Source organism: Cannabis sativa, chromosome 8, assembly GCF_029168945.1.
Source record: "Cannabis sativa cultivar Pink pepper isolate KNU-18-1 chromosome 8, ASM2916894v1, whole genome shotgun sequence".
NCBI lineage: Eukaryota > Viridiplantae > Streptophyta > Magnoliopsida > Rosales > Cannabaceae > Cannabis > Cannabis sativa.
The window spans coordinates 22349410-22363691 of record NC_083608.1 but is presented as its reverse complement, the minus strand read 5'-3'; the positions used below and the strand labels follow the sequence as shown (position 1 = coordinate 22363691).

Below are 14282 nucleotides of genomic sequence, written 5' to 3'. Positions count from 1 at the left end.
AAAATGACCTTATTTAAAATTTAAAATAAGATATATTTTAATCTTGAAAATTTTAAAAATCTAACTAGATATTTTGTCAACTTTCAAATTTTTGTTATTTTATTTAAATTAAATTATTAAATTAGATAAATGATATTTATTTATCATTTAATTTTATAAGACATTTTATTTTTTCTAAATAACATAAATTTTGAAAAGTTAGTTGACATTTTTGAATAAATATTTTGGTTTGTTAAAAACCTAATTTTTTAAATTTATAGGTTTAATTTTAAATTAATTAATTATTTAATTTTATTATTTTCGTAAATAATAATTTATTTTTTAGATTTTTCGAAAATAATTTAATTATTTAATTAATTTAAATTAAATAAATCTATATACAACTTTCTAGTTTGTTGCATGTGTGTGTTTTATATATTATTTATTATTAAAATTTGTTTCTATAAAAAAATATTATTGTTTGATCAAAATTGTTATGGTTGACTTGTTGACAGATCCAATAATCTGATTTTAACCAATATTTCATTAACTGTCAATAGGTCAAATAAATAATTTATAACAGGTAAATTTTACAATCTTGTGAATATATATATAAACTGTCAGTATGTGCCTGACATTTGACCACTCAAGTTATGAATGTTATATAACTGCCACGGCTTAGGGCTGGAATTGTGACAGTAGTAATAGTATTAATTGTATAACTTTATAATGTATTAGAGTACAATGAGTACAATTAAAACATTAATTATACGTACCAAATATAATATTTGTCGATTTTTATGACAAATTTGCCACGTGAAGCATAGAGATGGTTAAATATCAATTTTACTAGTATATTGACTGAGACAAAGTTTGCAGTAAAGGACTAAGATTTTACAAATGAAATTACATTTTGGTTGCCATTTCCAAGACCTTTCATGTTTACTTAATTATAGAAATGTTATTTGTTAATGTTATATATAAATCTGATTAAAAGTGGGAACTACCAGAATCTTCTGCGATGGAGAAATAGTGACCAGTATTTAAGCTAGGATCAGTAGTATTAATAACTTGCATGGGAGACTTTGATGAGTTGATCATGAAGAACTTTTTGTTGGTCTTTTTTTGGTGCTCAAATATCATTTGAAGTTGCTTCCCTTGTTTTTCAACCATCAACTGCAGATCTTGTTGAATCTGATAATTAACCATAAGAAATTCAAGTTGCTCAGTTAATTATTAGATATACTTGAGTATTCAAATTGTATATGAAATATATATATATATCTATATATTATATATATACTTCTATTCAAATTGAGCAATATATATATATGTAGTTTAATATAAATAAAACATGGATTTGTTAGCTGTTAATAATTAATTATTGAGAGCCAGACCTCTAATTGTTCTTGAAGTCTCTTATTGACTTGTTTTATTGACTCCGTGATTTGTATTAATCCACTGCAATAGTACAAATAAAAATCCAGTACGTAAACCAAAGAGACGATTTTGAAGTTTTCTTTATATAGTGAGATTATATATACACACAAATAGTTTTTTTTTTTTTCTTTTTATATGAAGATCAAAAGTGATGTAATTACTAATTAGTTGATTGCATTCATTATTATATATCATATAATATTGTTTGTGAAATTTGAGTCATCATGTTTAAATGTAAAGCATGATCTAAATTAACCCATTCATAATTAAACATATAACTCAAATACTTATTATTCCACCTAAATTTAAAAATATCTCATTTCAACTTCCTCAACATCATCTCATCTTCCTCTTATTCTCTATATTCTCTCTCCCATTCAAGACTACCTAAACTCACCACCACGCGCCACTCATCACCGCCCATCTCTCATTTTCTTGCTCTCTGCTGTTTGTACATGGAAATAATGAATGTTGAATGTTGATGTTTGTAATTGGTTCCAATTTGAAGTAATAAAAATTATCTTATTTACCAAAACAAAAAAAAAATGCATTACTTTAGCTTAGCACAAGTATCTATGCATTTTGTACCTACATTTTCATATCCAACTGAGGCGTGTCACAAGAAGTAAATCTCTTATTATCAACTTTTCCTGCAATAATAACAAGCTTACAGTCATATATACATATATAAGAAAAAAATATTTTAGGAGTGTTTTTATTTTTAAACTTTTAAAGCATTTTTTTCTTTCTAAGATGAGCTATAACAGTCTTAAAATATTTATTATGCATGCATGTTGCTAATATAATTATTTAGCGATTTACGGACGTACCCTTTGTATATTCTTCGAAATACTTTGAACATCGATATTTCTACAAGTATGAGGAAAGGTTATTATAAATATATGTATAAATATATCTTTATATTAATTATTTAGAAGAAAAAGAACATATGTAATGGTGAGAAAATTAGTATATAGTTAGAAATTAAGAAACAAGTGCTTTTGGGTACCTGCAAATGACTCTTGACATGATAGATGGTCAACATCTTTGAGTTCATTAGTTTTAGTACTCCTCTTGGGGTTGCCTCTTTCACAACATAAGCTTTACTAGTTTAGCTCCAAATTAATTAAGTTTGAATTTTCAATTTGTCAAAAAGATAAGAAATTAAAAAATGAAGAAATAAAAAGTTAAGGACTAACTCTTTGTTCTAGTCAAAGTTTTTTTTTTCTTAAAAAAATATTCTCATTTGGAATGCATAATTAATATATCTTTAAAATAAATTATAACGAAAAAAGTTAAATAAATAAAATCAAAAACAAAATTACATAATAAAAATTAAATTATCTTCTTCTTTTAATTTGTCATGCATTAATGAGTAAAATAATAATTAATACATTAGTTATTTTTCTTACAAATAATATTTTTGTTTTGTTAGCTTTAGTTCTAGATTTGCATTTTATTTATTTATGACCAATATCCAAAAGTTTTTATACCTGACCAAAATTATATATATTGCTATAGTAATAACTTTATTTATTTCTAGATAATACATTTATTATTTAAATAGTAATAATTTTTAGAGAGAAAAAAGTCACATGTAAAAGTCTTGCTTGACAATTCTGAAAAATCTGAGACGGTCTTGAAATAAACTAATTAAGTTGAGTTGTACTAATGAATACACAGTTAAAAGTAAATTGTGATTTAAGGGAATAATTACTTACTTTGAGCACCACCAAGGCGATTTACACATTCCACAAATCGGTGATGAAGATCTTGAGTCCATTTCAGTCGTTGTTTTCCACTACTTTTTATTATCCCACTTACATTTTCGCAAGATAATTCAGAAGAATTGAAAACAGTTTGATCTGCTGATGAGTAGTACTGCTTTTGATCTTTCTGCTGTGAGTAACAAGTCTCCACCTTCTGATTATCTTCTTCATGGACTCTCTTGTTAATTATTATAAAACAAATATCAATTTAATAAATAAATCAACATATTTAATTCATAATGCATGTATTATATATATATACATAAAAGAATAACAATTAATGTTTTTCTTACTTGATGATGACTGCTATTATTAATAATGTTAGCTTCATCATCGTGGTCAGTAGAAGATTGGAAAAATGGGATTTGGAATGAGCTGCACATCTCGAGCAACTCAGAGAAAAGAGGAACAACATTACCATTATAATTAATAATGCAATTCTGATGATGACTTATTTTGTTGGGTTGATCTGAATCCATCTCTTGATCTCTACCTTCTAATTAATTTTTTTTTTTTAGATATTGTAAGCTAGGATCTGTAGTTTCTCATCTCCAAACATTATTTTATTTTATTTATACATGATTATGATAGCACCTTTTTGTGTAACTTCGAAAAAGTTTTGGAATATATAATGCTTATACATTACAAAATGAAAATATATGGTGTTAAGATGATAAGTACTAGCAAGCTTTCATCATTATACTAGAATATGATATAGTATAAGTGCTACATGGCAAGGAAATCTAGCGTGGCAAGCTAGGGAAGGACGGCATTCTTTAAATGAAAATCAGAAAAATGACAACATTATGAGTTAAGGATGATGGTCATGATATACATATATAGTGGGAATCCATAAATAATGACAACACTTTTTTAGGGTTTGAATTTGTGGGATCACTATGTATAGTTTAAAATAATTTTGGTTACAATATATTATTCCCCACAAATATAACTTAGATAGGAATAGTAGTATTTTTGTCGTTTTCTTTTATTTAAAATAGTTTTTGAGACAACATTAAATAAAATAAAATAGTTGTTTGAGAGATCATGGACTTTATATTATACAATCTATATATTTATCTAATTTTTAAATCTCAACCGGTAATGTGATACTCTTATAATTGTGTCATGACCCAATTGTCTTAAGCTGTGATAATATATTCATAACTTGGATGATTAAATGTCACACTTTAATTTTTCTACTACAAAAAATATTACTTTTAGTTATAACATATATATTGTAACTAAAAAGTCTCTAACTAAAGGTATTAATCACAATAATTACAATTTATTGTGACTAAATGTATTTTTAGTCACAACAAGTGTTGTGACTAAAACTAAATTTGTAACAACTTGTATCTAAATATTATATTTCAATAAGTAATTTTTTATTGTGACTAAAAGCTACATTTAGTCACAAAAAATTTATATTGTGACTAAAAAATTATCACTAAAAGTAGTTATTTTTCATAGTGCTCTAGGAAGATATTACTTATAAATGATCCTTTAATGTGTATATTACAAAATAAATAGAATAGCTCCTATATCTATAAAGTAAATATTAGTGATAAAATAAGGACCACTCATTAATATAAAATAACAATAATATCCTCACAGTTATGTAGTCACCGTAATAAGTCAATAGATACCACAATAATATCTAGCATCCATTACTCTTCATATCTAACTAGTACATAGCAACTTTAAGTCATTCAGACCATCCATTCAAGTTTAAATACAAGATTAGTTTTTAATGGAAAGCTTCATAAATAGGATAAGACTAAACTAATAACAATTTTTTTTTCCTCAACGATACCATCCTAGCATCAAGCTGAGTTCTTAGAATAGGAGAAAATATGAGGTGAGATTATAAAGTCCAGTAAAAAAATAACTAATATCAAAAGACCCTTTATTTAAAGAAAAATTCCTGCATGGTTAGCTTTTAAAGTAAAACAACTCATCACCATTATCAAAATATATAAACAAAATAGAGAGACCACACATAATTACAAAATCAAGCTTCAAATGCATATCACACTGTCCACTAGACTCCTAGCTCTTAATACCAATCATAAAGAATGACATCCTAACCTGGGTAGTCGCGAACCACAAAAATATTAGGGCTCGTATTCAACTCACTTTCTGTACAAATTCTAGGTCTTACACCTACATGTGAGTGCATACCTGCAGATCTACCTATGATGACATAGAGACTAGGTCGTGAAATAATAATATGCACCAAACATACATATGACTCTCATTAATATAACCAAATGCATGCATTAAGAACAACAATATCATATATTTCCTTTATTTTAGAAAATTCAGTAGCATAACGACTATAATTTGATAAAACTCAAAAATCATAACCTACATAGATGATAGTAAAAGAATATATTTGACACTCAGTGCCTCCAGACAATCCAAAAAAATGTGCGAATTAAGTTTTTATTTTTCAAAGATTTTATAAATCACTAAAATTGGAATATGCCACATGCTATTTATCACAATAAAATCAAGTCCAGTAATCAAGTTGAGTCCCTACCTCTCCTAAGTCATTAAACTTTTTCCAAAAAGATGATCCTAAGTTCTTAAGTCTTGAGTTCCAATCGTTTTAGTCCAATCTTAGATATCGCTTTCACCTATGACCATCAAATGACTACATAATTATCATCATTGCATTCTACATTCAAAACTAAGTCCAATGCATAGAAGTGAAATAATGACTTGGCTTAATAGAGATAAATAGTTGAGTACTCCTTTCAGTAATTATATTAGCTTACTGAAATATCATTTATAGGTAGCTAAGTGTTTTAAGGATAAAATATATTGAAGGGTGGAATGGTAAATTTGTCCCTACTCGATTTAGATCATCTATAGAAGATCATTGATTATTAGGATTATAACAATGGATAATTTATAGCGTATCTATATCGTGAAACATATAGAAAATTTTATATGATTAAGAGTACAATTTTGAATCTATAGTGGCACAAGGAGGAATTAATAAGTTAGAAAATGTACTTGGTAAATTCTAGAGCTACTTATTAGAAGCTTGATTATATAGGCTCATGGTCCCCACACTAGTTAAGACAATACTGCTTGTAAGACCCAGTTAATTGGTTTTAATTAATCAATTATAATTCTAAAATTAGACTCTTATTTATGAATTTTTACTAAGCAATGGCTTCATTGTGAAGAAAAAAGGTTTTATGGTTTATTTGTTAATTAAGAGACTTTGTAAAGTCTAATTAATAAATAAGTTAAATGAAGATTTTATTTTATTGGAAAATGTGGCATTAGTGAAATCAAAGATAAATGGTTGAAAAAATAGTAAAATTATAACTAGTGGGGCCCATCTATATGGCCGACCATTATAGGGTTAATTTTGTTATTATTTTATCATTTTTCTATTCCATATAATTTAAATCCTACCCCTATGTGAAGTAGTATAAAAGGAATAGGATGGTCTGATTCTCATCCAACTCTTATAACCTAGTTTACATTCTGTCAGACAACTAGGGTTTTTGAGAGCCTCCATTCCTTCTCCTATTTCGAAATCCTCTCTCTCCCTCTTCATAAATTTTGAACCTATAGTGAAAGAGTGCATGCCCACCCATAGCAAGTCAAGTACTCAATTATACTGTGTAAGAGTGTGAAGAATCCAACACTTGAAGTAGAATTCGGCTCAAATCTTGATAATACTTTGCAACAGAAAGGAATAAGGGTTAGAGATCTGAGTGAGAGGAGACATATTATGCTGATGCAATCAATGTAAGGTTACTTAAACTTTCTATGTGTTTAATTATATTATTTTAGAGAATTCATATTTAGGGTGTTAATAAACATACTTGTTAGTGAATCTAGATCCTGGTAAAATATATTCTAACATCAAGTTCTTCAACAACATCTCTTATAGTCTCTACATGTTTTTCAGTTGCACGATCTTTGCCAAAAACTGCACACAAGTCATCATACCAATATAAACCAATAATATTTTAAGGAGAAATTGTTGTAGTAATAAATGATGATGCATGATTAAGAAAGAACTAGAATATAAAAACTTCATATAATATATCATATATAAGTACTTGTAAATATGCTTCCCACACTGATTTTTCTGCAGTTACAGTTTTTCTGTTACTGTCCCATCCAAACCCACCACAAAATGGCCTAGTTAACATTTCATGTACTACTTGAAAATGAGTCTTCAAAGTGTGTGGCTTAACTTGTATGTCATATCCAGGCATTCTCTCCTTTAGTTTCATCTTGAGAGCTCTAAGATGATATGGCTTGAAGTTTCCTTCAACTTTAAACTTCCTTTTATTAGTCAGCTCCATTAGTGCTTTAATAAAGTGTTTTTCTTTATCTTCACTCCAAAATCTTTTATTTTATCCTAGACCTCTTCCTTTTAAAGTCTTCATGCCGAAATAAGGAATCACAGTAATGTAAAACTAAAAACTAAAGCTAAAATGTTGAACTTAAATGAAAAATAAAGACAATCAACAGTAAAAAAAACAAAACTAAATTGATATATACACCAATAATAAAACATAAATTGAAAGTTAAATTTTAATTTTGTCAATTACACAAGTAGTCAAATGAATTCCATAGCTAAGTGAATACAAATATAAAAACTTAGATAAACATTGTGCATTTTATCTAAGAAAAAAAAAAACTAGCTTGCTCTCCTATGTTTCCTCCATTCGCTATACATTTCATGTGCTAAATTGTTTTTAAACATTGTCTACTCTTCAGAAGCTTCAATACTTCTTATGGATCCATCAACATCTTCTTCATCTCCACTATCAATCTCATTCTCTGAAAGCATATAATTATCAGTTGGTATTTTTCTTCTTATAAAATTGTGAAGCAAACAACATGCCAAAATGATTCGATTTTGAGTCTTTATTGGATAGAATGACGAACTCCTAAGAATTGCCCATCGATTCTTAATTGGACCAAAACATCTCTCAATGACATTCCTAACAGATGAATGCTTCATATTAAAATATTCTTGTGGATTTTTAGGAGGATTCCCATCTTCCCAATAGTTGAGGTGATAACGTTGGCCTCGGTATGAAGCAAGAAATCTCTTACAATTAGTATATCTAGCATCTGCAAGGTAATAATAACCTAAAATAAATTAAAGATGGGGATTAAGTTGTCTCCTAAATGAGCTACTACTCAAAAATAAAAAATATACAATCTAAAACACCAACCTTACCATTTGGAACACAAAAACTATTTGTTTTATGGCATCACATAAAACTCTACCATCTACTGCAAAGTCTTCCCAACAAGGTAACACATATATGAATTTCATGTCTTTGGAGCATACACCTAAGACATTTGTAGCTATTTTACTTTTTTGAGTACGATATTTTGGTTTATCATCCATAAGTACTCTCACTCTATTATGAGTTCCATCTAGTGCTCCTAAGCAATTCTACATAAACAAAGTTTTTTTTTATTAGTATTACAAACAAATAAACCATTTCTACCTAAACTATTTTAATTCAAGAAATTCAAGAAATATATATATATATACCTTGAACCGTTTTTACCTCTCGTCTGTTAAATTTTCAAGAACAAGTTTAGGTCTTTTCAATAATTCTCCATGTAGCCAAATGATTAAATGTAACACATTATGAAAATATTTGCTAATAGTCTCACTCAATCTCATAAATCAAAATCTAATGACTCTATTTTTCACATGAATGAGCAATTACATGTAAAAACATAGCTACTTGTTCATCTAATTGTAAATATTTAAATACTTTTAACGCACCCCTAGTTTCAAGCATTATGCATAAAATTCTAAATGTTTTCCTATTCATCCTAAGTTGATCAAAACAAATGACATCACTCTCATAAGCTATTTAATTAATGTACAATTTGCCTATTGACAAAAATATCAAGTATGCATAATTGTTTTCCCAAAGAGCTTGATTCAATACTATGTTCAATAATTTTTTCCCATTATTTGAAAAACCATTGCACTACATGCAACACATTCATCCAATGCATTAAAAGAGCCGTGATCTTCTTTTTTCTCAAAAATTATCTTTCTCTTATAGTTAAACGAGCCATTATCCTATACAATGACAATAATTAAGCAAAAACTAGAGAACATCATTTCTTAAAATTCAGCTATAAACAAAAATAAGCATTTTGCTTAGTTTAGCTCAATTCAAAAGAATGAATAAAGAGGAACCAACATACTTTCTATAACTATCTAAATACATGTAGCTAAATCATGCCAAATATGTATAAACAACACATTAGAATCACACATTTATAGATACAAATACAACCTTGAATTGAAAGTAATAGATCTCATAATACTTTAGTAATTAATACTACAGTACAATACAATCTCTAACCTCTGTACGCAGGGCCGGCCCTGAAAATATATGGGTCCAAGACGAATTAAATTTTGGGGCCCTCAAAAATATATAAAAAAAATTATAAAAGAAGAGTGTTATGGGATTTAAACCCAACCTTAGACATTATTCCATCCACCTCAACCAACTAAGCAATAGATATTTATTACTTATAATACACTTAAATTTTACTTAAATAAAAACCTAATAATTTTTTTTATTTTTTTATTTTGGGCTCCCGAAAAGTGTGGGCCCTAGGTACGGGCCTAGCCCGCCTATGCCTCCTGTCTGTACGTATAGTGCTGCATTCACTCATGACTGCCCATTTCAATATGTATTTTCTTGTGTTTTTTTTTTTTTAAAAAAAAAAAAACAAACAAAATTTAAAAGTCTAAAACAGTTGGTCAAACAAAATAACCCACCATTCTAGCAATTAAAAAAATTAAATTATTTACAATGACAGTAAAGGAAATAGTTAACAATTCTAATTAAAAAAGAGATAGCCAGAGTATATAAAGATCAATGTGTTGTGGAATGTTATATTTTAAATTAATTGTTGTAATTTAAAAAGAAGATGACAAGAGTTTAAGATAAAAATTAATGCTACGGAAACTAAAGAATGAAAAATTACTAAACTTTGTGTAATTTGTCATTTGTAAAAATGCAAGAAGGAAATCAATTCATATTGGAGTAATTATAAAGTTTCAAAAGTCTCATTATTCTTAGAGCTACAGGTAAAAATTATAACAATTATATAATATTTACAATATATTTTTTTTTTATATAAAAAATAAATAAATTATACACATAAAAGAAACTGCTAATACAATGAAGAGAAAAAAAAAAAAGAAATAAAGGTCAAAACCATCTCAACTAAAAGTAATAAATTTTGCTAAAACAAATGAAAGTAATACATACAATATGAATCTCAGAATAAATATGCTGAAAAAGAAATTAAGTTCTTTCTTCAATTTTATATTAATTTGCACAACAGTAATATTTATATCCACTTACATGAGTGACATATATATGAAGGCTAGAATTAGTATGAGATCAGTATTCTAGAAAATATTAATAGTATTCACTAGTAAAAAGAATGGATATCAGCTGATAAAAGAGCATAACTTACCATTAACTAACCTGTTGGAAATCAATTCAACCTTAATCTCAAACTTCCAACACATATAAACAAATCAAAGTACAAAACAGTTTAATAAACACAAGAATAAAGCTAAAGACAACTTAAACCAAAAGTAAAGAAGAGCACCAAGAATTTTGAACCTAATTTTTATGATTCAATGACAGTCTAAAATTCATCTCAAAAAATACATTTCTTGAGAGTTACTAATTAAATTGTTATACACAAAGCTGTCCAGAGCATTTTTAAAAAGCTAAGTAACAAGCAATATCTATCATCTACATTCTACAATTATTTGTAAAAGGACACCAGCACAAAATTTGCTTCCCTAAATGAGAAATGTTAAAATATTTTGCTTAAGAAAATTCTCAAAAAAAAAAAAAAAAAAAAAATTCAAGTATCACTTCATCAACTTTTCAAACTCAGCCTCTTTTGAAAATGGATATTTCTAAGTGATTTGCAGATGTAAGTGAACTCTTTCAACTAAAATATTTAATATTCTTCCATAAAACTATTAGTGATTTTATAATCAGTACTATAATATGGGCCTTTAGAGGTTTTTTTTCAACCAATTTTATAAAAATGGAAGTTAAAGGGTGTGATAATACCCGCCAGGTTCGAAATTGATATTTAAAGGCAGTTTTTTGGTAAAAGTTGTAAGTATAGAAATTAAATATACCCTTTAGCGTCGGTTGGGGGTTGGAATATTTTTCAGGATTAATTATTAACCCTATGCCGTTGGTTATTAGGGAATAATAGACGCAATAGGTGCACTCCTTTACTGACACGTGTGCACCTATGCCTCGATTATTCTCTAATAACTGACGGTATAAGGTTATACAAAAAAACCCTGAGCTTCGTCTTCCCCACTTCGCCTTCTTCTTCAGAAAGAACACCATAGCAGAACCCACAACCCACACGAAAACCCTCGCCAACCACTTAATAAAATCCCTATATCTCCCTCAATTCTACACCATTACCCTATTTTTCTTTTAAAGTCTTCTATTTTCAAATACCTAAACATATACACTAAAAACGTTTGGTTTTTCTCCTTATTTCATTGCAACTGGCCCTATTAAAAAAAGGTAGTGGTATAACTCTGAGTACCGATTTTAGTGGAGAAAACGTTGAATCTCAACGTCCATTAAGATATAAATATAATTTCTATTTATTTTATTAATGTACATTGCTAGATTTTCGTTTTTGTAATTTTTTTTTAGGATATTTCTATTTTATTAACATTATGTTGTTGTGTGTGCATGGTGGCTAGATTTTTGTCGCAATTGTTCGCGCGTTGGATTGCGCTTATAAGGTAAATATTTATTAACTTGATATGTAATATATATGTATACATTTTGTGTTTTATTACATATGTGTTTATATATATATGTATTGTGTATATTATTTATGTAAATTATATTGTATTCTAAGTAATATATGTATGGAAGAGGTTTCAATGGTTACATTTTTATTGTAACCATCATGGTTACATTTTTTTAAGTCATTGGATTGCTATTAAATGGTTGTGATTAATTTGGAAATTAAATAAAAATAAAGAATAAATAACTTGTAACCTGAAAGTAACCTAATCATTTATTTCCTTATAAAACTTTAATTAAGATTAATTATATTTTAAAATTAAATTAATTATAATTATTAATCAATTTTTTTGCAATTTATTACTATATAAGGATCTTTTAGCAATTTATTTTTTTATACTTAAATTATTTAAAATTAGACACATATAATTTCATAATTTAAATTTTATTATACTAGTAATCTTAATTTTAAATTATTACACTTAATTATTTAATTTTTTTATTTAAATATTTAAAAAGTAAAAAATGAAATAAGTTGAAGGATTTTTTAGAAAAAAAAATGGCTGCACTTGTTATCGATTGATTAGTTTGAGGTCTCATACTTAATTCATATAATTGTAACAAAATAATTAAATATCATTTAAAAATAATTAATTGTTTGAAAATTTATTATAAGAAGAGAATTTTAATTTGTGTCAAAAGAAGTTTAATTTTTGTAAAAAAAATAAATTTTATTGTAAATATTATAATTAAATGGCTTAGTTATTAAAATAATTCAAGTAAGGATTTAAATATAAATATTAATTACTAAAAGAGGTCTTGTTGAATATTTAGTTAATTATTTTAAGAAAATAGTTAATTATAATTAATTAATTCTAAAAAAGGAATGTCTACTATTTAATTAATTATTTTAAGAAAATAGTTAATTATAATTAATTAATTCTAAAAAAGGAAAGTCTACCTATTAGTAACCTTCTATTACAGGTCAAAGAAAAATGTAACCATATGGTTACAATAAAAATGTAACCATTGAATAGTCACCCATATATGTATGTATATATATTTATTGTGAATGATAATGAGATTGGAGAGATTTTAATTAGTTTAGAAATAAAGTTTTTAAAATTTTGTTAGTGTAAGATATAATTTATCATATATGTATGTATATGTGATTTTTTCATAAATTAAATTATATAATTTAGCAACTAGTAACAAAGGTCCTTCTTTGAATATTCAGTGGCATAGATAATAAGACTTGTAAGAATAGAAATCACATCCACTAATTTATTTCATAAAGCATGGAACCATATTAAAAATAAGAAAAATAATTCCCACTTTCAAACTTAAGATTACAAAACTCAAATTAGTCAGTCTGAGAATAGAGAATAGAGAATAGAGAAATTTACTTTGTAACTGGTGAAGCTATTATTAGCGAAGAAGAAGCAACAAAGGAAGGCTGACACTTAAGAAGAAGACCGTCACAATGGTATGGTCGACGACAAGTTAATCTTTAATTTTCTAAAGTTAGGGTTTGTTGGGCTTGGCCCATGTCTAGAGTGGAAAACAGAAATTTTGTGGATCTGCAAAATGAGAAAGAAGGGAACTAGGGTATGAATTAGTAATTAAGTAATGGAATAGAATTATAATTCTACCAAATGAAAAATAGAAAAGCAATTTTGTTAGTTTAGAGGAATAAGCATTACAATAAAAAAAATTTCTAAAATTATTATTTCCAACCAAACAAAAGAATCAGGTCCATTATTATTCTATTCTATTCCTTTTTTGCCCATTACCATCAACCAAACAGCCCTTAGAGAAAGTGCATTTATCAATGAGAATGGTTCAGATATATTGATAAATAATTTTTCTAAGAATATACTCAAGTTTGTAGGTGAGGAGCGAGCTTAATTAGTAGAGGTCACCAACTGAGGGGAAGATTTGTTGGGCCACTAAGATGACCTTGGACCAAATAAAGAGAATCATCCCACGTTATAATAAATAAAAGAAGAGGAAGAAGAAAGAAAAACATAACGTCAGTTGTATTTATTTAAAATCAAAGAACAAAAAGGTATTGTTGTGCGAAGAGAAGCCGAGAGAAAACAAAGAGAGAAAGAGAGGGAAAGATGACAAAAAGCTAGAGAGTGAAAGTAGTTTTGGCATTTTATGTTGAAGATTCAATGATTGATTTTCAAATTTTGGGTGATGAATCTTTGTAAAGTGTTCTAGAAATATATGCATTTTGATTTGGTGA

The 14282-nt window shown here is 27.1% G+C and overlaps 2 protein-coding genes across 2 annotated transcripts; both read right to left on the bottom strand.

Annotated features, from left to right (window-relative positions):
* Positions 1–655: 655 nt before the first annotated feature.
* LOC115701526 (protein PHR1-LIKE 1-like) lies at positions 656–3979 on the bottom strand. Its single transcript, XM_030629342.2, has 7 exons — positions 3482–3979; positions 3141–3366; positions 2429–2505; positions 2250–2289; positions 2012–2069; positions 1377–1440; positions 656–1173 (listed from the first exon to the last, which is right to left on the bottom strand). The coding sequence occupies exons 1-7, from the start codon at positions 3665–3667 to the stop codon at positions 970–972; spliced, it is 855 nt and encodes a 284-aa protein (XP_030485202.2). The 5' UTR covers positions 3668–3979; the 3' UTR covers positions 656–969.
* Positions 3980–7935: 3956 nt separating this feature from the next.
* Positions 7936–9890, bottom strand: LOC133030478 (protein ALP1-like). Its single transcript, XM_061103231.1, has 4 exons — positions 9837–9890; positions 9184–9285; positions 8466–8637; positions 7936–8306 (listed from the first exon to the last, which is right to left on the bottom strand). The coding sequence occupies exons 1-4, from the start codon at positions 9888–9890 to the stop codon at positions 7936–7938; spliced, it is 699 nt and encodes a 232-aa protein (XP_060959214.1).
* Positions 9891–14282: the final 4392 nt, after the last annotated feature.